Source organism: Dermacentor andersoni, chromosome 11 (assembly GCF_023375885.2).
Source record: "Dermacentor andersoni chromosome 11, qqDerAnde1_hic_scaffold, whole genome shotgun sequence".
In the NCBI taxonomy this organism is placed as follows: Eukaryota; Metazoa; Arthropoda; class Arachnida; order Ixodida; family Ixodidae; genus Dermacentor; species Dermacentor andersoni.
The window spans coordinates 110,058,016-110,085,154 of NC_092824.1; the positions used below are offsets into that span (position 1 = coordinate 110,058,016).

General features: G+C 48.0%; 1 protein-coding gene across 1 annotated transcript in view; it reads left to right on the forward strand.

The window, feature by feature from the left end:
- LOC126539459 (A disintegrin and metalloproteinase with thrombospondin motifs 7-like) overlaps positions 1-27,139 on the forward strand; it is a 60,534-nt gene that overhangs the window by 22,415 nt on the left and 10,980 nt on the right. Inside the window, exons 7-16 of the mRNA XM_050186307.3 lie at positions 8,629-8,776; positions 9,491-9,761; positions 10,210-10,293; positions 12,145-12,263; positions 13,313-13,362; positions 14,734-14,875; positions 16,246-16,377; positions 17,574-17,733; positions 17,846-17,941; positions 19,759-19,980. Of these exons, the coding sequence (XP_050042264.2) occupies positions 8,629-8,776; positions 9,491-9,761; positions 10,210-10,293; positions 12,145-12,263; positions 13,313-13,362; positions 14,734-14,875; positions 16,246-16,377; positions 17,574-17,733; positions 17,846-17,941; positions 19,759-19,980 (1,424 nt within the window). The remainder of the gene's footprint in view (positions 1-8,628; positions 8,777-9,490; positions 9,762-10,209; positions 10,294-12,144; positions 12,264-13,312; positions 13,363-14,733; positions 14,876-16,245; positions 16,378-17,573; positions 17,734-17,845; positions 17,942-19,758; positions 19,981-27,139) is intronic.

The window sequence follows — 27,139 nt, forward strand, 5'->3', positions numbered from 1 at the left end:
GACTGGTTGTCTATTTACAGTTTCAGTTACCCTGTACTAGGTTGCCAACTTTCTTGACCTCTTCCTGCATTCTGTATTCGCGCTTTTCCAGTACAGAGAATTGTGACCTTTAGCCGCCCATTTATTTTGGTCCATGTTCCCGAGTCTTTCTTCAAAACTAATTTTGCTCTGCGCTTCTCTCAGTTCAAAAGAGGCCAACCCATGTCACCCTGCACTGCCTGATTTGTGGTTTTGCCGTGGGCGCCCAAAGACAACCGGCCTACCGTTAGTTAACCTCCAAGCCTTACAGGATATTCAATTTTAAACGATGAGTGGCGTTTCCGAACGTTAGCGCTGGCGCACTTTACTCCGTTCCAGATTTCGTGCATCACTTCATATTTACTGCGGCCCCAAAGCGCTGTGTTTTTCATTATCTCTGGATTCCGCTTCCCTTTTATTTTCAGATTATTTTGGTCGGTGCTTGAGTAAGTCCTTCTTTCGCTTTTGTACACGCCGTGGTACTTATATTGCTTGACTATCACTTACTTCACTATTACTTGCTTCACTATGACTTGCTGTTGTATTTAAACCACGTAATTACTCGTCTCTTCATTAAAGATCGTAATTCTAGATTTCTCTGTGCTAAACGTAGGGCCTAGGCTTGTCTCTGCGTTGTCATACGTATACGGAAGTTTCTGTAAATCCCTTGTATTGTCCGTTAGGAGCACTATATCGTCCGCATACAGCAGTTCGGGGAGGTTCCGTTGCATCATTTGCGAATTACATATGTAGGGGGAATAAAACCGTAATTCACTGTTTTCCAGTCGTCTTTCTGTGCCCTTACCATAAAGCTTGAACAACAATGAAGACAAAATACACCCTTGCTTCAGCCCTTGCTGAATTTCCACTTCATTACATTTTCGGCCTTCTCATACAATTTGTGCTTGGTTTTATAGATATACCTCCCTCAATAGCTCCAAGAAATCGTCATCTATAGCCTTCATCCTTGGAAATATCCCATAACGATTCACTGTTTACGTTCTCGCACGCTCCCTTTGTATATAGAAATGCTATCCATAACATTCTATTCTGAGTTACTTAAATCTATATGCACAGAGCTTAAACAAAAATATTTTCTAAGCGTCTGCCAGGTCTGAACCCCCATTCTGTAGTTCCCCCAGTACACCATTTGTTTCCACCCATTTCGTCTGTTCTAATTTTATGGCTTGCACTTCCATGCTATATAGCTCCGACGTTACTGCAACTGGCCTGTACGAGCTCGTCTTACCCTTATCGCATTTGCCTTTGCAATTGAGGTTGATCTTGCTTTCACGTCATCCAGCCAGAATTTTCTTCGTTTTAATCACTTGCTCTGTGGCTTTAGTCAGCAGCGTCTTATTCTTTGGACCGAAGTTATTTATAAGCTGCGTGGGATTTCATCGGGTCCAGCGGTCATGTTATTAGGACGTTTTCTTCTGCTTTCTTCCAGTAACAATTTTCTCAGCTAAATTTTCAATCTCATAGGCTTCTTCCGTGTTGTTGCTGTAGATCTGTCTGATTCGGAACTACGCTTTCTTTCACACCGAAGTTATCCCTACTAATATATCTGATGCACCACAGCGCATCGTTTCCTTCGAAGATATTTAGCCTCTTCATCCCTTATAGCCATTTGCGAATCTTTAGTTGAATCTCCCAGTGCTCTTACATGGTTTCCGAATATTTTTGGAGCGCCTTTGTCTCTTTTGCGAATGTCATGCACCCGGCGTTGGCAGGCACTGACGCGCCACTCTTCTCGTCTCGGAGGCCACATACGCACTTCTCGGCAGTGGCACTAGATGGCGCAACGTGTCCCGAAAGAAGCGCGAGAGAGAAGCTCGCTTGCCGTTTGACGCGTTTCTCAGCGTTCGCCATGTACCGGCGCGCCATGCATTTCGGCGACCACGCGCAGGCTTCGTGGCGACGGCGCTAGATGGCGCCTAGTGTTGTTAGGGTATCACGAAAGAGGAGTCCCGCTGCAGTACGCGCCTCATACGCAACTTCTTTCGAACGGTGGCAATACGTTGTGTCGCTACATCGATTCAATGCTAACGCATCACCATCGACAGACATCGTGAGACGGGTCTTGCGGCAACTTCTTAATCCTAGCGATTCTTAGAGGCTACCTGTGGAAGAAAGTAGAATTCTACTCCTTGAGATTGATAACTCCTAGAGCCGGACATTTCTTGCAAGATAAGTAAAATTGCGTAATCAACTAATTACCAAAGTATTGCGATTACCATTTTAACTAATCACTTTAGGGCACTTGTTGCGACGATTACTTGAAACCGGTGTATGTTAAAGCACGTTGAGCTTGAATGACTTTAGAAACTAGTAGATGCATTGGAACAAGCGTCGTAAAGCGCGCGTCCAAATGCATTGTTGTTCCACTTACTGCTTTATGAAAATGCCTTCGTTAGAAGTACAGGATAATTTTTATTGTAACACTAAACCAGTTCGCCGCAGTATTAACGCGAATCATTCTTTGACTCATCTTTAGCACTTTGTGGTAGCTAGGTTAGTAGGTAGGTAGGTAGTGTTGTAATCGCACCGCTGGCACGAGTTGTTGGGGTCTCGGTGCTGACGCCCGTTATTGCCAATGGGTCGCAAGCCCCAAGGGTAGCGTTGGCCTGGCGGCCTGGGGCACTGGAAGCATCCGAAGGTCCCGGCAAAGCATGAGAAGACTGGTAACAGAACAACTTGTTTATTCTAACATAGCAAAAGAGCGGCCGGTCAGGTCGACCGGAGTGGAGAGACGGGAGAGCACGTAACTCAACAGTACAAATCGGAGCCTCTCTCCTGGCGTCCGGGGGCAGCTGCTCTTATACCCTCGGCGTCGCGGTCCAAAAGAGAAGGTCACGGGATGAAGGTCACGGGACGGCGGAGCATGACCCCACGACGGCGCGAACTGTCGAGCCGAGAGACCTGCTGAACCGAGTGTAGTGACGCATCGCCAACCTTCACTTGGGGAGCTCCGCTCCCCTGATGCCGCGCTTTGACAAGCGTGGGCACACACACACACACACACGAAGACACGTGGCACTGAAACACGCCTGGACACGCTTGGCGGGTAGGCGTTGCGGCGGCGTCGGACGGGCCAAAATGTCCGCCGCTTTGAACAAAGCCCCGGCGTCCGTTGCATCCGCGCCGGCATTACCGCGCGTTGTAGGCGAAACGTAACAGACCGCCCCGCCGGGGGAAGGAGATCCCGATGGTCAGGGGACTGCATCCGCTGTCCGGAGGGATGTCGCTCGATGATGCTCATAACCGAAGTCGGGCGTCCTTTGGCGTTTCTTGAGCGCAGCGCACAGAGAAGGCCTCGTTCTCACGTTCAGGTGCACACAGGACACTGCAAAGTGACTTCGGGAGAGTTGACATTTTTGTTCTCGTTTCCGGCAAGCGTTAGAACTACGCCGAAAGTCAACCGCTCAGTCAGCAAGCACGGCACAACCCTCACTAAGCCCTGCCAGGCTCTTTCCCCTTTTATACTGCTGCCTAGTTCCTTACAGTAGTTTAGCAGCACTCAGAACGCGTCCACAAATCGGAAAAATTGCACTAAAAAGCACATCATCACTTTGAAACATTACACAAAAGCAATAGGTTAAAAATCCTGCCTCAGGAAGAAAAACATCAGTAACAAGCAATTTTGAGGCTGATTCCCACGTTAGGGGCTTCGACTTAAGCCATCGGCGTTACCGTTGAGACTCCCCTTTTTGTAACGCACCTCAAAGGAATATTGTTGCAAAGCGAGGCTCCAGCGCAGGAGGCGGCCATTTTTGGGAGAGATGGTCTGCAGCCATTGGAGAGGGCAGTGATCCGTTTCAATGATAAACCTCGAGCCGGCTAGGTAACATGACAATTTCTGAACGGCCCACACGATACACGCACACTCTTTCTCGGTGGCGCTATACGCCTGCTCACGACTCGTCAGCTTACGACTAGCATACAGGACGGGGTGTTCTACTTCTCCATTTTCCCGTTGGCACAGTACAACGCCCATGCCTCGCTCACTAGCATCACACTGAACAACGAACCCTTTTGTGTAGTCGGGCGATCGTAGCACAGGCTGGCTTGTTAGGGCGCTCTTTAGGGCGCTAAAAGCTCTTTCCTTCGTCTCATCCCAGACGACTGTTTGCGGCTCTGTCTTTCTTAGAGCATCCGTCAAGGGAGCCGCGATATCAGAGTACCTGGGGATGTACCTCTGATAGTAGCCGGCGACACCTAAGAACGACCGAATATCGGTCTTCGTGCGCGGTTGCGGGAAGTCTCGCACAGCGGCCACCTTTATTTCAGAGGGGCGGCGACGACCCCGACCAATCACGTGTCCGAGGTAGACAACCTCGGCCTGTGCTAACTGGCACTTGGGAGCCTTGACTGTCAAGCCCGCATCGCGCAGGCGGGTTAGCACTGCCCGCAAGTGCGCCATATGCTCAGGCCAGGATGCGGAGAATATCGCTACGTCGTCTAGATACGGTAAAGCGAATTCTTGCTGTCCCCGCAACACTTTATCCATGAGGCTTGAAAAGCAGTATGGCGCGTTCTTCAAACCAAAACTCAAAACTTTAGGACGGAATGTCCCCATTGGTGAAATGAATGCCGCATACCTACTAGCCTCTTCTGTAAGTGGAACCTGCCAATAACCCCTGACAAGATCTAGGGTGGAAATAAACTGAGCGCTACTCACTCTCTCAAGGCGCTCCTCGATGTTAGGGATCGGATAAATTTGATCCTTAGTGATGGAATTAAGCCTGCGGTAGTCGACGCAAGGACGAGGTTCCTTGCCCGGTACCTCAACTAAAATCAAAGGGGAGGTATAATCACTCTCACCCGCTTCAATAACACCGAGCTGTAGCATTTTCTTTACCTCAGCCTCCATAATATCGCTCTGGCGGGGTGACACCCGGTACGCCTTGGATCGTACTGGCTCTGGGGAGGTAAGTTCTATGTCATGAGTAAGGACAGAAGTCCTACCAGGCCTCTCAGAGAACAGACCTTGAAACTCTTGTAAGAGCTGGTGTAGTTCGGTTTTCTGCTCAGGCGACAGCGATGCTTTACTTATTAAGTCACTAATGACTTGATCGGTGTCTTTCCTGTTTGTCACTGAGCCTAGTCCCGGAAGCTCGACCGGAAGCTCTTCTAACTTTCCCGCATCGGGAATTTCCTCTCCAGTATCTGGTGCCTTTAACGCTACAGGCTCAATTTTATCCCGTTCGGGCGTGCTCTGACTACCAGCTTGCTGCGCCTCTGACCCTTTTTCATCGTTCAACAACGTCGGCCCCGCAACTACCGCCTTTGCAGCGAGCTCCTGAACCTTCGATCTGGTTAAGGCCTGAACGCTAGCCTCACCAAACAAAAGCCCCTTCTCGCGCAGGAGGTGATCGGACCTGTTCGAAAATAGGTACGGGTACTGGGGGGGCAGCATAGATGACACTGCGGCCTCCGTCTCAAGTGCTCCGAAAGGTCCTTCAATAAGCACTTTTGCTACCGGCAGACACACGCTATGAGCTTCCACTGCTTGCTTGATCCATGCGCACTCGCCCGTGAACATATCGGGTTCTACGTAAGAGGGGTGAACTACATCCATTGTAGCTGCGGAATCGCGAAGCACTCGGCACTCTTTCCCGTTCACGAGGAGGTCTCGCATGTAAGGCTCGAGAAGCTTCATGTTCTCGTCAGTGCTGCCTAATGAAAAAAACACGACTTTTGGTTTTGTTTCTGGGCACTGCGCCGAAAAGTGACCCGGCTTCTGGCACGTATAACAAACGCGCGCTTGCCTCGTCTCGAACCGCTTTCTGCGTTCGGCTTCGGTTGCCGCCGTCTCATTACATTCGGTCGGACTGCTTTCACTCGCATCCGCACTACGTGTATCCCCCTTTGCTCTCATGGGTGTGAACTTCGGCCTCTCAAACTTGGAGCCAAATTCACCCTTTTGACCGTCCTTAGCTCCGCGAGCCCGACGCGTCACAAACTCCTCGGCTAACTCAGCGGCTCTAGCCACCGTACTAACGTCTGGCCTATCCAAGACCCAGTACCGCACGTTCTCAGGTAACCGACTATAAAACTGTTCTAGCCCGAAACACTGCAGAACTTTCTCGTGGTCACCAAACGCTTTCTCTTCTTTGAGCCACTCCTGCATGTTTGACATAAGCCTGTACGCAAACTCTGTATATGACTCACTTTTGCCTTTCTCATTTTCCCGAAACTTCCGACGGAACGCCTCCGCTGACAGCCGGTACTTTTTTAGCAGACTCGATTTCACTTTGTCGAAATCCTCTGCCTCCTCTCTCTCCAAGCGAGCGACTACGTCGGCCGCCTCGCCGGGTAGCAAAGTGAGCAAGCGCTGTGGCCACGTTTCCCGAGAGAACCCCTGCTTCTCGCACGTTCGCTCAAAGTTAACCAGGAACAAACCAATGTCCTCTCCAAGCTTAAACGGCCGCATCAGGTCAGTCATTTTGAACAATACTCGTTCTCCTGCACCGTGTGCCTGACTTCCATTACGAGCGCGTTCCATCTCTAACTCGAGACGCTTCATTTCCAAAGCGTGTTGACGGTCGCGCTCTTCTTTTTCCTTCTCTTTTTGTTCTTTAAGTTCGCGCTCCTGTCTTTTTGCCCGCTCCTCAATGGTCTCAAGGCAATCCGACAGCTCGTCATCCTCAGCTTCTAACTCAAGAATAGCCCTTAGCAGTTCTGGTTTTCTGAGTTTGTCTGAGACATCCAGACCCAACTCTCTTGCAAGCTCCAGCAATATCGGTTTGCGCAACGACTTCAAATCCATGGCTGCTCTGAATGCTGCTTTCTCTACTGCCTACTATTGTCTTGCCGCAAACTAACCCGGTAGCAACGACAACCACAATTACCAGCTCTGTTTCTAACACTAACAAAAGCCTGGCAAAACTCAGAAGAAGAAAGTCCCGCACTCACCAAACCTTGCAGCCAAGACTTCAGCGCAGTCGTTCCGCTGCAGGCAACCAGTCATCACACAGGGCTCGTTGCGCTGCTCCCGGATGGTCGTTGTGCTGCTCAGCATACAGTCAACCGCATCTCTTCGCTGCTGGCCTCCGTTGTCGCGATCTCACCGCTGGCAACCAGATGTTGTAATCGCACCGCTGGCACGAGTTGTTGGGGTCTCGGTGCTGACGCCCGTTATTGCCAATGGGTCGCAAGCCCCAAGGGTAGCGTTGGCCTGGCGGCCTGGGGCACTGGAAGCATCCGAAGGTCCCGGCAAAGCATGAGAAGACTGGTAACAGAACAACTTGTTTATTCTAACATAGCAAAAGAGCGGCCGGTCAGGTCGACCGGAGTGGAGAGACGGGAGAGCACGTAACTCAACAGTACAAATCGGAGCCTCTCTCCTGGCGTCCGGGGGCAGCTGCTCTTATACCCTCGGCGTCGCGGTCCAAAAGAGAAGGTCACGGGATGAAGGTCACGGGATGAAGGTCACGGGACGGCGGAGCATGACCCCACGACGGCGCGAACTGTCGAGCCGAGAGACCTGCTGAACCGAGTGTAGTGACGCATCGCCAACCTTCACTTGGGGAGCTCCGCTCCCCTGATGCCGCGCTTTGACAAGCGTGGGCACACACACACACACACACACGAAGACACGTGGCACTGAAACACGCCTGGACACGCTTGGCGGGTAGGCGTTGCGGCGGCGTCGGACGGGCCAAAATGTCCGCCGCTTTGAACAAAGCCCCGGCGTCCGTTGCATCCGCGCCGGCATTACCGCGCGTTGTAGGCGAAACGTAACAGTAGTTAGGTAGTTAGGTAGGTAGGTAGGTAGGTAGTTAGTTAGGTAGGTAGGTAGGTAGGTAGTGTTGCTCTCTCACCCCGCTTTATTAGAAAAATGTGTGACCCGGTGCTCCAACCGCCAGGCCACGATCGCACCCATACTTCCCTCGTTCCAAAAACAGCCAGCTCTTTGAAACACGCAGCGCGTGTACCACGTGTCACTTTCACGTCTTCTTTCCTCGTTAAAGCTCGCGCTTTGAGGCGTCATCTTAGACTGCATTATCTCACGAAAGAGCCCACTTTACCCAGCACTTCCCCCAGGGTAGTTAACGCTACGTAGAAAATGTCCGACGTGCTGCCAACTTCATGATCGCCCAAGTCATTCAAACTTTAACATTTAATCGCAGAAGTACGAGCGCCATCGCCCTTTCAACATACACCACATGACATAGCCATAAGTACGTGCGACTGTACAACACGTAGTAGCTGATGACGTCACAATGCCCGTTTCTCTCGCTTACACTCGTCCAGTTCCAATGTAGAACCCAATGATCGTCATGTCATAAACTCCCGCCGAACGGCCGGCATAGATATGCCTTTGCTGTCATACAATCATCTTCGACGTGTTGGTGGTCGTGCTACTGTCGTCAACTACACGTATGCCCGCAACCCGCACACACAACTACTAAATTTACACGAACACGTTGGTTCACCTGGTACCGGTTTGCGGAACCCCAAACAATGCTGGATAGCCAAGCACCCGCCATATGCCTCACATATCATCGCTTTTCACAGTGCGCAGTGCAGTGAAAGTTTCACAGTGCGAACAAAGGATGATGGTAAAAGATGCTTCGTTGCTTCCTTTCTTTATTCTTGTGGCAGAGAAGACGGTGCATCCGTGGCAAAACCACGATCGGTTTCCCTGGTCGTCGAGTCCAAAGACACCGGGTGCGTCCAGGCCGACAGTTCGAATACGCCAGCCAAGCCTGCGGCCGACGGGATGGCCTCAGAGATACCCACATCCGGACAGGTGAGCGGACCAAAGATCCAGACAGGGGATCGAACCCAATCATTCTTGCAGCTTTCGAGCTACGAGGCACTTTTGTATCGCAGTCAATCCTCAGTTTAGCCAAAACCAATTTTACGAAATCTTCATGCTCATTACAACGATTGTTCTGTTTGACTTGACGGTACATGAATGAGCGTAAAATGCTCTGAACGGTCTCGTTGTCTACGATACCCGCGTAATTACAGTTTTTGTTCTTAAGATATGTTATTCGAATAACCAGTTGAAATGTTTTCCAATGAACACACTTCTCTAATAAAAAAATATTTATTGGGTTTTACCAACTTCGTTAACAATCGAATTTTAAGTGTAGCAGTAAGAAATGCCTTTATTCAGGAAATGATCTTGAATATGGAGGACGGGATAAAAACATAACCATGCTCATCTGTAGACAACGAGTTCAAGCCGGCCACCCAGATGTAAGAGATGAGCGTGCAATACACACGAGATGCCTTGCAGCCACGTTTGCTAGCCGGTTCAATTTTGCATCGACCTCGGTCTGGGTGTCACGACAACGTCAAACAGTTTGTGTATTCGTGCCAGTACACTGCACCGCAATGTGGATTTTCCGTACGGTTATCTTCAGTATAGCAGACAGAGAAGCTATCGGTCTGTGTGCTGGTTTACGCAGCGCCACAGCCTCGTTTTTCTTTTTTTTTTTTTCACCGTTCTCGTCAGGCGAAAACAAGGCAGCAACAACACTCGAAGGCGCACTGCCTCGAGTGGTACCCGCAAGAACGGCTCCAACGTTGCTTCTAGCAGCCGAACACGGCCTGTAAGGCCTCACGATGAGCGGCAAGGCTCCAACGCCGCCGGCACAAGAACAGAGCGGAGAGCCAAGTTCCTGGAGCTTGCGTTATTTGTCGACCAGAAGGCCTACCTCAGCTTCCTGCACTTTCTCGGCAGCGAACAGAGGCTCATGGACTTCGTCCTGGGATACCTCAACCAGGTATGTTACCTACGCTCCTACATGGCGTCGGGCACGTCTTCGCGGAATAGCTGTATTCTCTGTCGATTGCTTTTGGGAATATGTTCAGTGCTGTGGGACGTAATTTCTAGCGAGACAACTTGTTAAGACGGATGGCTTCCTCTCAGCACCCTACAAAACTACGCGCCCTGAAAATAGCATTGACTGCAATTAGCCCATTCCTTTCACTATTTCCGTCACCGCTGGCTCGACCAATCAAGACACGCATCGAATATCTCTGAAAGTAACCGAAAAAGAACCGAAAAATCGGTTCAACAAGCTAGCGGGTGCAATGTGCTCACGCTTTCAGCGCAGCTAACAGTCGCTCCTCCTCAGTGCAAATGGAGTAGGCGCACGGGGCACAAAGGCACCCTTCGATGAGATTCCACGGGTGATGGCTCTGTTCCCTATTTTCTTTTTCTGCTCGCAGGTGCAGGCAATCTACGTGCAGCCTTCGCTGAGAGAGAAGATATACATATCACTCGTTCATCTTGAATTGCAAGAAACGCAGCCGGTGAGTTGGTATAAAAATTTCCAACTAGGGCTCCTTGGTCGCCGCGGTAATTAATGCCCTCTATGCTTGCGAAACACCCTCAAGAGCACATGCATAACCAGCAGCACACACATGTATTAACGAGGAACTGACTGGACAGGTGGTGCTTTCTCTTCCCGATGGAAAGGTGTAATATAGTTGATTATGTGGAATTTAAATTTAAAATTGTATAATGGGGTTTAACGTGCCATAACCACGATTTGATTATGAGGCGCGCCGCAGTAGGGGACTGGGGGGATTTCGACCACCTGGGGAATGTTTAAAGTGCCCCCAACGCACGGAACATGAGCGTTTTTTTTTTTTTTTTTTCATTTCGCCCCCATCGAAATGCTGCCGCTGCGGCCGGGATTTGATCCCGCGACCTCGTCCTTAGCAGCTCAACAGCATAGCCGCTAAGCCACCATGGCGGGTGATTATGTGGAATATTTAGCATTATTTAGTGGAAGCGAAAACCGGATGAGTTAGTAAACGTCGAACATGTTCAGGTCAGTGGCCAACCTGTCTAGTTCTTGTTGTGCTCTGTTGTTCGCGCTGCTCTTTCTTTCACCGTGTTCACTGTGTTCAACGTGGAACGACTGTACAGAGCCTGCATGGAATTGCTGGCCTCACTGCTAAATTTTCATTTTAGGAGTTTTAATACAAAAAAGGAAAACATCAACATCAGGAAGATGACTGAAATTTACCAGCTGAACTACGGCTGTTCAAAAGGCAGAAGCAACTTATAACATCAAATCTCCACGTAATGTCCAGAGAGCCCTCTGTTTAAAAAAATATTGAGTTTTACGTGCCAAAACCACCATATGATTATGAGACAGGCCGTAGTGTGGGAGTACGGATTAATTTTGATCACTTAGGTTCTTTAACGTGCAACCAATGTGGGGCACACGGACGTTTTTGGCATTTCACCTCCACCGAAATGCCGCTGCCATGGCCGAGATTTGAGACCACGCCTTCGGGCTTAGCAGCGCAATGCCAAAGCCACTACGCCACCACTTGCGGGTCGAGGGCCGGTATATAGTTTTTATTGCTTTATATCTGGCGATAGCTTAATGCATGCTTGCCTAGCCCAGTCGGAACGGTACAATCACGCGCAATATGAAATTTGAAGCGCGAGCATCGACCGTTTCAGTAACTGTGCCACCAGACCAACGCTATTTTTTGTTGTTGTTGTTGTTGTTTTACGTGGCGGAAACATAACTGTATGAGATTATCGGTTCTGCTGTATGCGAACTGAAAATCCCGTACTTCTTTTTCTTACCACAAAGCGTTTCATGTATTTCACACTCACCTGAATTTGATGAGACAATGTTTTTTCACGTTCTGCGGTTAGTTCAAATTCAAGATTGAAATGAGGTTCGACAAGATAAATTTGGATAAGGTGCACCATTTCATTTTGCATTTCACCTTAAGAGCTCATCTGAATTTCCACAATTAATGACGTGCCAGAGAGTGTTTTTGCTGCGTTACAACCAGATGATAAACTGCCTCAATGTGACCCAGAAAACTTGACACCGTAAGCATATCAGTCTACTACATGCTAAAACGTAGGGTTAAAAAAAGAACGGTTACCAGTTAAACAAAATCTACGCTATTGAGGGTGAAACTTAAACTGTCATTAGCAATATGCGAGCGGGCTGCCAGATTGCTCGTTCTGATACACGACCTTCGAAAGACTCAATAGCATCTTCTCAGGTGACAAATGCTATATGGCAGCAAAACTACGGAGTCGCTTCCATGTGGCTTGTTTACATACCTTCCTTACAATTTATCTGTGCAAATATTACAAATCAGCAGTGTTATTTCTGTCTTTAGGCTGACTTGCCGCACTATAACGGGAACCGGGACCTCCTGTTGTCGTCCTTCTGCAAGTATCAGGCACACAGGAACCTTGCGGAAGATTCCCGCTGGGACGCTGCCCTCTACCTGTCAGGGTAACTGAAAATTATTGATGTCACAGAGCCGGTACCTGTTTCTGCAGTGACAGCTGTTAGGACCTATAGTGCGTGTGATCAATCTTTAAAATTAGGTACCATACTCGCATACAACTTCCTGTGTCAATGAAGGGAAAGGTGCGGGAACGCAGCTTCTGCACATGTGCTACTGCGCTAGGTAGTCCGGCACAGCGTTTGACGATGCTTCCGGGTACTAGGAACATACGGCATCAGCGTATTTTCCAAATATATTCCGAACTTGCCGAAACACGTGAGTCAAATGCAGAAATAAGGGAAATCTAACACTTGGATATATATTTTGTCTTATTTTGCCCTTGAAAAGAAAATATTTATGTGTACCGTTCCCCTGCCTACTCCAACGCGGATTGGAGCATTGGACCATTTTCCGGAAAAGCTACTTCTCGTCTTTTTCTTTTTTGCACGCTATGCCACCGTGGCTTTCCCTTTAGTGCTCTCAGAAAGTTGTCCGTCAATATATTGAACATGATCTATCAACGATACTCCGTGTAATGTCATGAATAAACTTGTGCTGCACAGCTTCAGATGGCTGTCGCCAGTGTTGTGAGACGCCTGGCAGCAGCAGTTACATCGTATGCTGCATCACTCCATGTCACCTCACTTATGAGTAGAACACCGGTCCGGTAAACACTGCTATCGCAGTCAATGCTTGTTTCACTCTGCGTGCGAAACTATCCATTCTTGTAAAATAAACTGTGTTTTGTGCACCTTCGTCGTGTTAGCTGATAGGCTACATGTGGCAAGCCATGCATTAGCAGCATTAAAATTGTTAGGGCATTTTCCCGCTAATTAGCTAAAATGCGCTAATGATCTTTCTTCCCGGTCCCTCACGTTTCAAGACAGTCACGTTTCTTTGACGTATTCCCAGAAATGTTTATTCCTCGGCGTTATCTTTCTTTCTTCTTTTTCTTTTCTTGTGCGCGTGTTTCGTGCGCCTGCATTTTGAGCATTATGAATTCCTACCAACAAACTCATGCTTTCTGTCGTTCTAAATTGATTTCTCGTTGCAGGTTGAACTTTTTTTCCATCGAAGAAGGCCGAAGAAATGTGGTGACAATGGGTGAGTAGCATATCTGTGCGAGAATTCACTTATCTGCACTATAAAGCTGCAAAACGAAGTACGCTCTCGTTTTTCGGGATCCTGACGATACATTAAGCTAACAAACTGGCTAAGAGAACATTATGAGAAAAAAAGGTATCACTATTCGTGATAAAAAGTCAAAAGGAGTGTGGCAGTCTCGTTTCAAACATTTTTCTAACGTCAGAACTCACATTGGAGACCACGAAGGACGCACTTAAAATGTCATCTATTCAACGAAAAAAAAAACTCAGCACAATGCACAAACTCAAACACAGCACAAACTCAGTCAGCATAAAGCTGGCCTTCGTGGCTATATGCAGCACTGAGAAAAAAATAAATATGAACGTGAAGATGGCGAAGATCTTTTGTCGAAAGCTTGAACAAGCTCTATGAGAAGTACTCAGCAGTACTTAGAAATGAATCCTTGAATAAATAAGGAAAAAAATTAATCCTTGCCTTATTCTGGATTCGAACAGAATGAGTAGACGCTTGTGTTGTCGTGCCGCAAAGAAAACTTGCGTAGCAAACCGCACCGCTTTGCCCCGCAACATGTCCTATAGAAATCAAAGTGTTTGCAAAGCTCAGTAATCAGGACACTGAAATAAGCGCTACCATGATAATCAAAAGACAGGAAGGACCATCTGCCTGGGCAGCCCGTGACATGCACGAAACGGGCTAGAGCGTATGAACTGTTTCAAGTACTTCTATGTTTTATGTGCACAGGACATCGTACTTTCCAAAGTGCTACTTTGCTTTCTAACCGCGGTATCTTGCGCTTTGTAGACACTTTTTATCGTTGCGATTGTCTGTATTCGTATCGTTATTTGGCAGACGCTTTTGTATTTTGTACTTGGCACACACTCTTCAGCCTTGATCGAGTGCGGTGTGCTGTACCGTGTGTGGCAGTAACCTTAGCCAAGCAACGAAAAAGAATATTTAAAGAACACAGTGCAAGATAGAATTTTAAGCATGCGGTGTTCGGACGTCAGAGATCTGACGACTGAAAACCGTATAGGTCTTAAAATTTTATCATGCCCCACGTCTTTTTATTCTGTCTGTTTTCTTTTTCGTTAAGCAGCTTGACTAACTTTAGCTGGGACACCCTGTATAAGTGGGTGAGGAAGCTCAGCAATGCGAACTGTTGCCTTTAGCGGCATCTCTTGAGACTGTTGCATGTATATATACTGTGTAAATATGTAATTCTGTATTATATAACTTTATGGAACTGTGTAATTCGCGCAAGCTAAATCAAAGCGGGATAGTTTGAAACCTTGCACATCCAAAATTTGATGGCAGGAATCGCTTTGTCTAAGTATGCCAGCTACCAATGCACTGTTTTCTTTGCCTTAGGGCTAGCCCCCGTGGGTGGCGTCTGCCACCGAGACCACAGCTGTGTCATCACTGAGATCGGCACGACTAGCGATGCTGGAAAGCCATACGCCTCGGCCGGCTGGACATCAGCGTACGTCGCTGCGCACGAAATTGGACACAAGTAAGCAAATGAGTCGTGTCGTACGGCAAACCTGTGTACAAAATCTACGTTAACGTGGTTGGCTTGGCTCTGTGAAGACTTAATGAGAACCCACGATGAAGCAAAAAAAAGAGAATGGCAATGCAAATGTGTCCCGTGCTTTAGCGGCCTATGCAAACTACAGGCAATAACGAAGCAATGCTTCGATTTCGTTGTAAATGGAAGACACTACTGACTCAATATAACAGCGTAAAGGTTCAGTCTCCAGCTTTGTGAATCTCTTTCTTTTTCCTGTTTCAAGTCAAGCTCGAAAGGGAATTACTTTGGTGAATAATCATTACATCGAGGGCTGATGAAAAAAGGCTCATATTTAAACCTTGTCTCGAAGTCGTCAACAGCTCGCATTGAGACCCTCTAAAGATGTGAAAGAAAGAAAGCAAAGGCAGATAGATTAACCAGAACGAAAACTACGTTTGCTGCCCTACACTGTGGAGTAGGGTAGGGGGACGCAGAAATATAAGAAACATATATAACGAGATAAACAGATCGCGTACACACAATCACAGCTCCAAGATGATACTCAAGTACATCTGTACGACTAGGGCTCACAGAATGAGTGAACGCAGGGAGAAAGACGATGTGAAGCGTTTTACTGCCCTTTCTTTATAGCAATGGTTTGGTGGACTAGTGCTAAAATGTGTTCCTGATCTGGAAAGCGAAACTAAGGCGCTGATATTGCCAGTACATTAAAATTCACCAGGCTAACTTTGTCTGGAGCAACACCACAACTGCCCCCACGTTCTAAGGTACAGTGGCATGATGGCATGGGTGCTGTAAGCGCTCAGTCACTGCGCCGTGTAGCATGGTTTAACAAATGTAATTTGCAAACACTGAATTTATTTCGCCAAAATATATCTCTCTCTAAGAATTATTCTGTTATTTTATACTACAGTGTTCTTTAACTATGGCCTAACAATCACTGACCTGAAGGCGCAATAACAAGCATACTGTCTGACCCAGCCTCAGCTCTACTTGAAGGTTGCACTTCTCGTCAGGCCACACAAATGTCTGTTCTTGCGCGTCACACACGCATTCGATTTAAATAGCGATATATTACGTTGCATTGTGTTTTGTTTTGCGACGCCCCGCCATAATAGTGTCATGTCATTCTATCCTAATATTTTATAAGAATGAGAGAACTGGCTGGATATTAGTGGATGCACCGAACTGTCTTATTTATCTTGAGTTGATAAGTAAGACTATGGCCATACCTTTGGAGTGTAAATCTTCCTTACTCTTCTGCCCAACCGTGTACTTGACCAAACGTGACTTCCGTGTACTTGACCAAACGTTTACGTGTGATTTTGTTATTTGTGCTGCCATTTGCATAGTCTCGGCATGCTGCACGATGGCTGGCCTCACAACGACTGCCCGTCCAACGGCTTCATCATGTCGCCGAGCCGGGGCACCAAAGGGGAGACCACGTGGTCTGCTTGTAGCGCTCTCGTCGTCCTCAAGATGGGGTTCGTGCCACATTCCTTCGAGTTTTGATACTCAGCAACGGAGAACCGCCATGTGATGCATGCTTTATTTGAACATACGTATGCATCGGATATTTCCATAAAGTGCGCAGTATCCTATAACTTCATAGAGTGAACTTTGTGTTGTCCTCTTGTTGAGGATGCAGAGTAAGGCAGTTTATATTTATTTACAGTATAAGAGCTTACACTGTAATTAAATCAAGGCTGTCTGCCGGTAACACCTGTAGGGCCCAAGGGAGATCGTATCCGTCGCGGAAGAAAAAAAAATACAAGATGTCAGTGCAATCTGAAAAAGAAAAGCATCTATATAAACAACTATATGTAAAGCCATCAACTATTCTTAATCCAATATTTACGAAGAAGTAAGGAGGCTCGCACAACTAGAGCGAAATAAATCAGTGGATGAGTTGATTAGACAGACAACAAGAATATGAACTAACAATAATGTTTGTAAATACCGATAACGATCTTCACGTTTACAATATAGCAAACTGTTGCACAAGAAGATATGACGAACACTCAAGAACGTGGAAAATCTGCACAAATCCGACAAGCAAACGTGTTTTTTTCCTCATCTCCAGGTAAATACGGATTACGTTCTAGTGGACAAATTGTCTGTAATCGTTTATTTGAAGTAATAGAAGCTCGTTCCGAAAACTTGCATCTGCTCTGAACAGCGGAAGTGGGATGAACACAGTGGGGCTGTAGCGCAAGCATGCATCCATGTCATAAATCACAGCAGTGGTCTGTTTCCCCCACGAACCACCAAACTCACTGGTGTTACATCACACAAGACGCCAAGAAACACTTTGCCATCTCATCTTCTCATTTTTCAAAATAAACATGGGGGAAAATATGCGGACGCTTGTGTGACTCTGCCATCGCCCTTTATTTTCTTTTTCTGTGATACTCCTCGAACCATGCCTTCTTTAAGCGTATTAGCCGAATAGCGAATTATTCAGTTCGGTGAAGAACATCAAAGCTCCCTCGCGTGCCGCAGCTCTGTCCTGCAGAAACAAACGAACAAAATACATTGTCGTGTCGTGGTTGGCAACAGCGTAAATCACTTCCTTTTCACCGTCCGAGATTGAAATAATTGTATATAAATGCTGCCATGGAAATGAGTAGTGAGAACCGACGCCCCTCGGCTTTGTGTCACCGGGGGTTTCGTCACGCAGGGACAGGACGTGTCTGTCAAACAGACCAGACGGAGTGACCGGCTTACCAGACCTAGAGGACCCACAGAGTCTTCCCGGACAGGAATGGGATGCCCACGACCAATGCAAGATATTTCTCCGAGACCACGATGCCCTGCTGTACAACACAAGTCTCATAAGCGTTAGTTTATTGAACTCCGAGGAAAAAATACTGAAATTGCGCATATCCAACACACTTAAGCTCTGACACTTGTACCTCTCTATCCTATTCTTTTCTTTCTTTCTTTTTTCAGAATGTCTGCGAGCAAGTCATCTGCAGGACGCACAATCGTCAAGGCTACTACAAGGCCGGACCGGCCCTGGACGGCACATTCTGCGGCGACCACAACGTGTGTGAGCTTCAAGGCGAATTAGTCTGTGCTGTAAAATGTCACGTGACATCCTTGTTGGCATGCCGCGTTTATCGTGTTAACTTAGTGCGCCGTCCACTGTGATAATGCATGGCATGGGCCTCACTCGTCCGTGCAAATTGCGTGCTGGTCTGTCGCATCGACCCATAGGAATAATTACCCTTGGTGTAAGGCAGTTATTCTTCTAACACTAAGTGCTCTAAGTAAATGTACATTTTTCCTTTTTCCTTCGAAGTATGAAAGTTTAATACCCGCCGTGGTATCCTCGGGGCTATGGCATGCACTGCCCGGCTGAGCTTATATGTCGCACGGTTGATCCCGGAGACGGCGGCCGCCGCATTTTCTATAGGGGCGAAATTCCAAAATGCTGGTGTACTTTAATTTAGGTGCATGTTATTGAACCCCAAGTAGTCGAAAATAATCCGGAGTCCACCGCTACAGCATACGTCATAATCAGATCATGGTTTTGGTTTTCTAAAACCGCTAAATTAAATTTTTTTTCGCGAAAGCCTCATACAGTCCCTAGTGTGCAACTGAAGGATCTCGACAAACCTCCTGCCCGCATTCTAACCAGTAATAAACACGAAAAATTATCTTAAGGAGCTCCACCACGCGTATTTTACTCTCGCCTGGGAAGTACGAGTGGGACTGCGTTTATAGTTTTGATTGCTGTTCTGAAGTATGCTTTTTTCTGTAGGTTCTGTAGAACCAGGCGCATTTATACCTAAGGAATGCCTTTGCAGGAAACAGTGAACGATGGCGATATTGGTACCGGCATATTTTATGCCGGTGCGTTCGATTCAACGATGACAAGTGGTACCTAATTGCCGCTGCCATTACTGTGAAATTGTTCCTTCGTTCGGGGATCAATCACTGAACAGTTCGGGGGTTAATCGATCATGTCTCGCTTGCTAGCCTGCCTGCTAGATATGACCACAAAGTTACGCTAACAACATCCTTTAGGAATGTTATCGGTATTGGTGCTCTTGTCCATCGACCCTTTATTGACTGCGCTCCACTGCTGCTCGCTCCTGGCAGCGTCAGCGTGCGTTGTTGTTTTCGCAGCGGTGTGTTCTTTTCCTAAGACATGTTATTGCTAAAGTTCACCCTGGTTTCAGATCGTTGGGCGGGTTTATTTTGCTATCTCAACTAATCAGCGCGCGACGACATCTACCGTTAAATTGGGGACTCGTGCCCGACTAAACTGAGCCAATTAAGCTTTACTGTTTCGCGTCAAGCAGCAAAACAGTAAAGTCAAAGGATGTCTGGAATTTCAAAAACGCACACACAACGCCGGAAAAGTGACCTTCTGAGTTAAGCACTAGATACATTGCTGTCTGCATACGAGCCATACATGGAGTGTTTCTGTCCATGTGATCTAATGACTGGGAAGTTCAAGTTATCGTGGCTACGTAATGGTATTTTACGGCTTAAGAGATCACTTTGTTGGTGTCAAATGCTGCCTCTGTTGCATTACTGCCCAACGAAAAAGTAGGAACTCGCACGAAATAAGCTGCACTTATTATTCAAACTGCACGTGAAGACGTGTGTCTTGAATTTCATTAGATTAGTAATTTGACGCCATCGTGCAGCATTTGATGGCAAGATGTGAATATTGCTACTGACGGTTGAGGTGGTGGCGGTCGTGGAGTGTGTTCTATGTTGCAATGGATGCCACCAGTTTGCAATAGGGCAAGCAGAAAACAGATATTATTGAGACTAGATTAGTCGGAGAATAAACGAGCAAAGTACCGAGCCTGAAGTCTAGTTAATAAACATTCTCTACGCATGCGCAGTGGTGCCTTCACGGTCAGTGCATGCCAGCCCGCGCGGGCTCCCTAAAGACTGTGGCTGGCGGGTGGGGTCCCTGGCGACGTGACTCCTGCCACTCTGGCTGCCTGGACAACGCCAAGGGATTCAGCCGGGATCGTCGCCGTTGCGACCGGCCAAAGCCGCGCAACACGGCCAACACATGTCGCGGGGACTCCGTCAGAACGAGGCTCTGCGACGACTCCAAGGTGAGTGCTGGGCCCGGGGCTCGCTCCTAGTACTGTGTGCCCGTGAGACGTCAGTGATAATTGTGGCCTTAGCAGCCATAACTTACCGCCGAGTCAGTTATTCGAGATCTCGGAAGTACGGTACAGAGAGAGAGAGAAAGGCAAAGGAAAGACAGGGAGGTTAACCAGAGATTATCTCCGGTTGGCTACCCTGTACTGGGGGAGGGGAAAGGGGATGCAATAGGTGAGAAAGAAAGAAGGATAAAAAAAAGGAAAAAAAAAAACCTAAGCGCACACACGCACGTACACACGAACTATTTCTGTGGGCACTGTCACGCAACCCGCAAAGGCATTCCTAGTCTTACGCAGTGTCACCGTACAGTCCTGCGCCACACAGTGTACTGTCACAATTTGTCAGAAAGTCCCGTGTCTTTCAAGTATCGCAGCAGCGTCTTCATAGCTACAAATGTCCGCAAAAGCTCACGGGAAGAGCATTCCACAGTCAATGTAAATTTTTGGTCTTTTAAGGCATTGCTCCTCTAATTTAATCGATGAATGTGGAAGCTAAAATGTTCCCGCACGCTGAGACTCTAAAGTCGAGGCTGTGAATTTTACCGTATAGCGACAGCAAGGACGGAAGGACGGAAGAATAGGGACGAAATAAGCGCTCTCAGTGGTAACAGTTTTGGTAGAGGTGCAGGGTAAAACAACGGTGCCCCCGAAGAACAATGACAAAACGACTGCAGCGCAATCCGTGAAGCTTCGACGAAGTCGCCTGCTCGCCGGCTCGCCAACAGGGATGGCTTCCGACGGCAACAAGCATCTACCTTTTTCCAGCGAAAACCATCCGCCCTCTTTCCATTGCAGCCTCACATCGAGCCACGAACCATCGAAGCCGTGGAGGCGGTGGAAAATGTGGACGTATGACTCAGCAACGAGCGAGCCGGTGCAACGGCTGGAATGCCACCGCTCATCTTAACAACGCTGCCTTCTTCCCCAAGGGAACTGCGTCTTTGGGGCACGAAAACCAGGAGGACAGTTTCACAACGCTGAAGGAGGTCATAGATGAAATCAAAAAGTGCTTCGGGGATCCAACAGCGAAAGAGAAGCGTGCACAGCAAGCGCTAATGCGGAGAGCTCACGTTCGCGGTGAAAGCCTGCACGACGTACATAGAGGAAGTGCTTAAGTTGTCTACAACTGCGCGTCTCGTCCAAGAGTGCCAAACCCTACTATAAACGCGCGTTCCGGTTACTATTTCCACGACGGTTACTCCCGCGACCACCTGCGGTTTCTCAAGAGTGAGACGGCCGGGCCTGTTATCATCCTTCTGCTGACAGTGCGCCGCGTGATCTGCTTGGAATGCGGCATTCGCGGCCGCGTCGCCCGATCTTGTCCTCTTCGCCATCGCACGTCGCCACCGTCCATTGAACGACCACGCAGTGATCAGGTAGCAATCGGCATGGTAACAAGACACGCTGGCTTTCTGACTCCGATAGCACAACAAACCACCAGGTGAATTATAGTAGCGACTCACCTGTCTCTGTCCGGAGCTTCACTCCGCTGCATTCGTGCCAACGTATGGAGCCGAGTTATGCGACGTGCTTCCTCAGCGCGGAAGAGAGCCTGGGCTATAGAAGAGTCCGCATGAGCAGTAAAAGGCAGAATGGTGTCAAGGAAGCTGAGGGGTGTTCTAACATAAGAAAAATAGAAGAGGCTGTAGCCGGCAGTTTCATGTCGATCCTGTGGCGAGCCCGCATAGTTGGAAGGCGAATATTGTGAGCTTTCTGGTTGAAATCGAATAATGAAGCATGCTTGCTAAAGACACTGACCAGGGCCTGACACTTCTATGAAAACAATGACTTGTTGGTCATTTTCAGAAACAGCAATGAGTCATCAAGGACACCGAGGGCAGCCCCATGCGTTCGGGCTACGTGCGAGCTATCGTTAATTATAGCGCCTATATTGAGGCTAGTGTGCGCTTTAAAAGAGGCAACCCCATACCAATGGGTAACACAACAGAGTGGGAGGCTAAATTTGACCCCCATAGCGTAGCTTATTACGTAGGCTACAGAAAGGACGCATAGAGAGCACATTTCACAACGACTGAAGGCACAGGCTCAACGATAGCATCAAATGTATCGGCGTCGCACTGTAAGTAGCAAGTGGAACTCTGGATAAGCAAAGTATACTGGTAAGACTTTGAAATGACGGCGAAAGTACGTGAACAGTTAGCAGTTTAGCCAGCAAAAGTAGAGAGAAAAATCACGCTGGCACCGCAATTCAACAGTGGCACCGGACTCGTGTAGCAAATGAGGGCCAAGGATTACGTTGCGAGTGGATTTAGCAAGCACTACAAGCTCGGTTTCAAGCACGTTATCTGGGAAAGAAACGTTTTCGGTGCACAAATAAATAGGTCGCAGCAACTCACCACTCGCAGCACGATACGTATTAGCGTTGCCCCAGCGAAACATCACGTTACGGCCATGGCCTAGTTTGGTTTTAAAAGCCAGGCTAATAACGACGACACTCTCACCTGTGTGCACTAAGGTCAGCGTAGTAAAGTAGTCCACTAAAACACGAATCTTGTTTTGCCACACAGTGGCTGGCGGAGATGTAGGGGCGTGTAGCTGAAGATTACTGGCGATCTCACCTCCATCGGTTGTGCCACCTAGTTTCAACGGCGACGTGAGACGTCATCGCGAAGATGGATACCTACGCTGGCACTACCAAGACGTCGTTAGAATTCAGCTTTGGCAATGCAGTGTCCCGGAAACCTCCATGGTCGACTGTACAAATATTCATCACCCAAACACTATCGTCCATCCAGCGAGGTGGTACGGCGTAGTACTTGGCTGAAAAAGTTTGGTACAATGTAAAAGTGAAGTTTAGGTGCACCTCATGGTGGGGACCAGCATTCTTGAAGCTTGTATATCGGCCAAATGTTGCGAAGATAAAACAAAACGTTCAAAGCAACACGGCGCCTACAAGTACAATGAATGGGACCTGAAGCGTTCCTTAGCGGCTGTCAGACACCGCTTAACAAACCATTCTGTCCAGTCCCGCAGGGTCCGTGCCGTTTGGGATATAACGTAAGGCATCCATAACTCTTGCGCCACAAACGGGTACCACAATGCAATCTTTCGAATGAGGCCGTTAACGAGGAAACGAAAACCTGTGCTGTGGCTTTAGAGAAGGGAGAACCATTGACTGGGGAAGTATAAGAAAGCTGCCTTCCTAGAAGCATTAGCTCTTTTTGTTGCAAGAGTAGTAACGAAGCAGCAAAGAACCAACGAATAATAAACTAACGTTGGTAAAAATTGGCACGGACACGAACGCGCAAGCCTCCAAGAAACCTGGCGTCCATTAAGCATACAGCTAATATTCGCATATTCACACACACTGATGAAGGCCGCTTCAGTGAAGAATGCAAAAAGTGCTGCATTTACAACGTTGCAATCTACTCCATTGGGACCGAGACTGCTTCAGTACTCAAGAAAGGCTTCGGCTCGTGAGCTCCAAACAGGGGATTGCCGTAGGTTCCACGTGCTCTGAGTGCTTACGCATTAATCAGGTTTTGCCCGTGAGAGTAGTCTCCCACTCAACGCACTGCTTTCAATAGGTCAGTATTAACTCGTGTGCGTGCGTGCGCGTGCCTTCGTAAAGCGATATGTGAAACATGCAAGCAGGTTGTCAGTATGTCAATTATTAACCCTTTACTGCACCTCGTTGCATTTACGCAACATTCCGATGAACGGTGTTAAAAACAGAAGCAAAGTCCGTTTGGAACTGCCTGTACAAGTTGCAATTCCGTAACATTCATCTAAAAAACGAGCTGCCTTGTGCTGCCAACTGTGCTCATCCTTCGCATCTTCTAGCAAAACGAACGTGGCGGAGGCTGCGCGCGCCCGCGAGCTGTGATACGGATAAGTTTAGCCAATTGTATATGTATTTCTGCGTAAGTCAAAGTGCAAAAAAAATTCTTACGCTAAGCTCCACATCCTCCTGACTGTAGATTCAAAAAGACATTGTTATCTCGCAATAGTTTGCTCCTGGTGAAGGAACGTTGCTATGTTGGGCAAATGCAACAACGTGTACGTGGTTTACTTTCTTCGGAAAAGTGAAATGACTCCCAAACACTTTTATGGCCGAGTAATTCCTCCTGATAGTGAAGGCAGCGACCTTTCCAGGAGGGACGACAACCATGAGTGTAAGTCCGTTTCGATTCAATATGTGCACAAGATGTTTCCTGGTCGAATTTCCTTCTCCTTCTTTTTTTTTTTTTGGGGGGGGGGGGGGGTGTAGAAGGATGCGGTGCATCCGCACGCTGCCATGTCTTGTCGTCACGGGCACAGCCTTACGTCTGTGCTTCTATGTTCAAAATTTTTACAATAACGTGAAAACACTGCATTGTTTCCTGGCTGCACGGGAATTTGCATGACGAACTGCACGAAGTGGGGGAACCACCTGTGCTGCACATGCAAATACAATTGCTTCTTTTTGTTCCACACTAAATCATAGGTGCACCAATGATTGTCACCTGGAAATAAACATCTGAGTATGAATGGCGCTAAGTCAAATCTTTCACCTTCAACTTCTTCTTTAATTGCACGTTTTTGCTAATATGCAACATACCCTTTTTCTGCAAATTTGAACCACCGAAATTCACTAAAGTTAGTTTCCATGGGAGTGCAGCTACTCTTATGCTTTCCTACAACTCCATGAATAATATGTTGAGGAAACAAAAAATTGTGCAGTAAATGGTTGATAGGTCATCCATATTTCAGTTAGTAAAGCGCGATGTCCCCGCGGTGGCCAGAAAACGTATTGTTGTCATGCAAGTATAACCCGGCCAGTACCTTTGCCCCCGCATGCACAGTCTCCTGAAATCACGACCAAAATATAAGGGAGGCTTCAGCCTCCCTTATATCGCGCTTAGCGCGCCCTCCTGAAGCTAAATAAAACGAAAACACAACGCATCTCGAGCTATATAGCCAGGCTCCTAATTAAAGCACTCTCCTAGGCCGTGTGGATTATTGGAATCACCGGGCGTAATTAGAAGATCACAATGACGCCTTCGCAATCCTGCTATGGGTCATGACGCATATATACCTGAAAGAGCCCAATCGGCGTGTTCCCACGAGACGCGCCATCTCGTGGACACCCTGTCGCACGCTCCCTACATGCTCCCCGGAAACGTGGTCACAAAGAGAAAAGCCCCCAACTAAGATCTAACGCAATCCGGGAAATCCGTAACGAGCGTTAACGAACGCTGTTTCTTTTCTTTCGCCTCAGTCGAGACTACCTTCCGAGCATGACAGCCCGCCGCCCTTTGCCCGAGAAAAGGCGGGCAGCGGGCGTAAATCGGCGGCGCGATAATTCGAAGACCGACGGGGTGTTGCGCTACAGAAGGGACCTCTGCCGCTCCTTTCATTCTACGAAGGAATGAGCGTGTTGTGTTGGAGCTATTTAGCCGAGAGCCGCAGAGGCTTGCAATACGCGGGCGGCAGCATAGAAGCACATATACTCACGGCATCGGAAAGCCTTTACGCACGCGCACCGAAACTTCTTTGTCCAGCTGCACAGAGGCCCGCGGTGACGGTGCCAGGTAAAGCCATACCGCGAATGGGAGGCCGCCGCTTAGCGAAGTTGCGATATCCGAGCCTCCGAGGTAAATGGGCCTCTAATGACGATGACGAGGTGCCGAAGACTGTTTCGTTCGAGGAGTGGTGGTGCTCCCCCCCCCCCCCTGCCCCCCCGCTTTTGCTCGATCACTTTGTCGCCGCCTGCACCGGGGCTGGCGAGTGCCGCAATAGTGCAGGATAGGAATGGCCGTGATGTGCAGGAAGACGCCGCAAGCCGCGAAGAGTTGCTGACGACGCCACATATACCGTGCGCTCCCGTGTCTTCATTTCTCTCTAAGCGACTTCACTTTTTCGAGCCCTCTTTCTTGCTGTCGATTCATCAAGTGCGCAGCGCGGCACGTTTCGGAGCGTGCTGTCTTCATTCAGAGCCATCAACATTGATGTGTTCGCTTACACGGTGTGGTATAGTAGAGCTATAGGCCATGACGTTCCTCGGCTCCGTACGAGGTCACGGGTTCGTTTACCAATCTCATCAGCCGTGTTCCGACAGGGGTGAGACGTAAAAAAAATTTAAAGTACTGTGGTTCCGATGCTCGTCTCACCTCCCCTCCCGCCCCCCGCCCCATCGGCCCCCCTCGGTGAGGGTGGGAGTTCAAATTAACCCTTGCTACGACGTCCTTCAAAGACATATTGAGGCTTTTGGTACGTGAAACGGCACGAAAGAAATTGACTACGTTCTTACATTGGAATCGAGAAGATAAAATAGGGAATATTCTTCGACCAGCGTGCTCCTTAGCAAATATTAGCCAGTTCGGTGTGCAAGTGCCCTTAAATGCCGACCACGTGTCCACATTCATGTTGCATGGATCGTCGAAGGAGCGTATATGGACGTTTAACTTCTGCATCCAGATGGGGCAATGGCGACTTGTACCTCATTCCGAAGTTGCGTCCTTATTTTAGATAGGTACCCTTTACCGGCAGCACTGTCCCTTAACTGCATAGGGATTTGAGTCTTGGGAGTATTGCTGTTAGAGTACATTACAGTGACAGCAATTACATGAACACACCAGGTGAATTATTGCCGTCGGCGTCGCCGTAGCCGTAACGTCCCGCATGTATTTAAGTATATATGTACCTTGTACGTTTATTTATGCCGTGTATGCAAGGTGGGGACTATACTATTCAAGTGCAAAAGCTGCTCAGACGAGGTTTTATGTTATTGACTGAAGCGTTTTTTTTTTTAGAATGTTTGAGAATTGCCGCGCGGAAACAAAAATCATGAAACATTTCCTTGACAGCGCATGTTTCTGATTTTAAAGCTTCTCAGACTATTTAAAAGCGGAGAGCGACTTTAGTACCCACAATCTGAAAGGAATGTAATTCAAATGGCGCCATTACAAACTCTACAAGGCGTGTCAAAGCTTTTAAGAGCACCAGAAACTTTAGCGCACTCGCGTGTATTTAGAGGACCGTCTGATAATTTCTAGAGCAACGCTATACTTTGCTACTATGGTCAGTGGTTTGCCCTTGTGGCAATAGTGGCCGTTGTTTTATTATAGTTGAAATGCTGCTGACAGGGTTGGGGAACTACACGGCG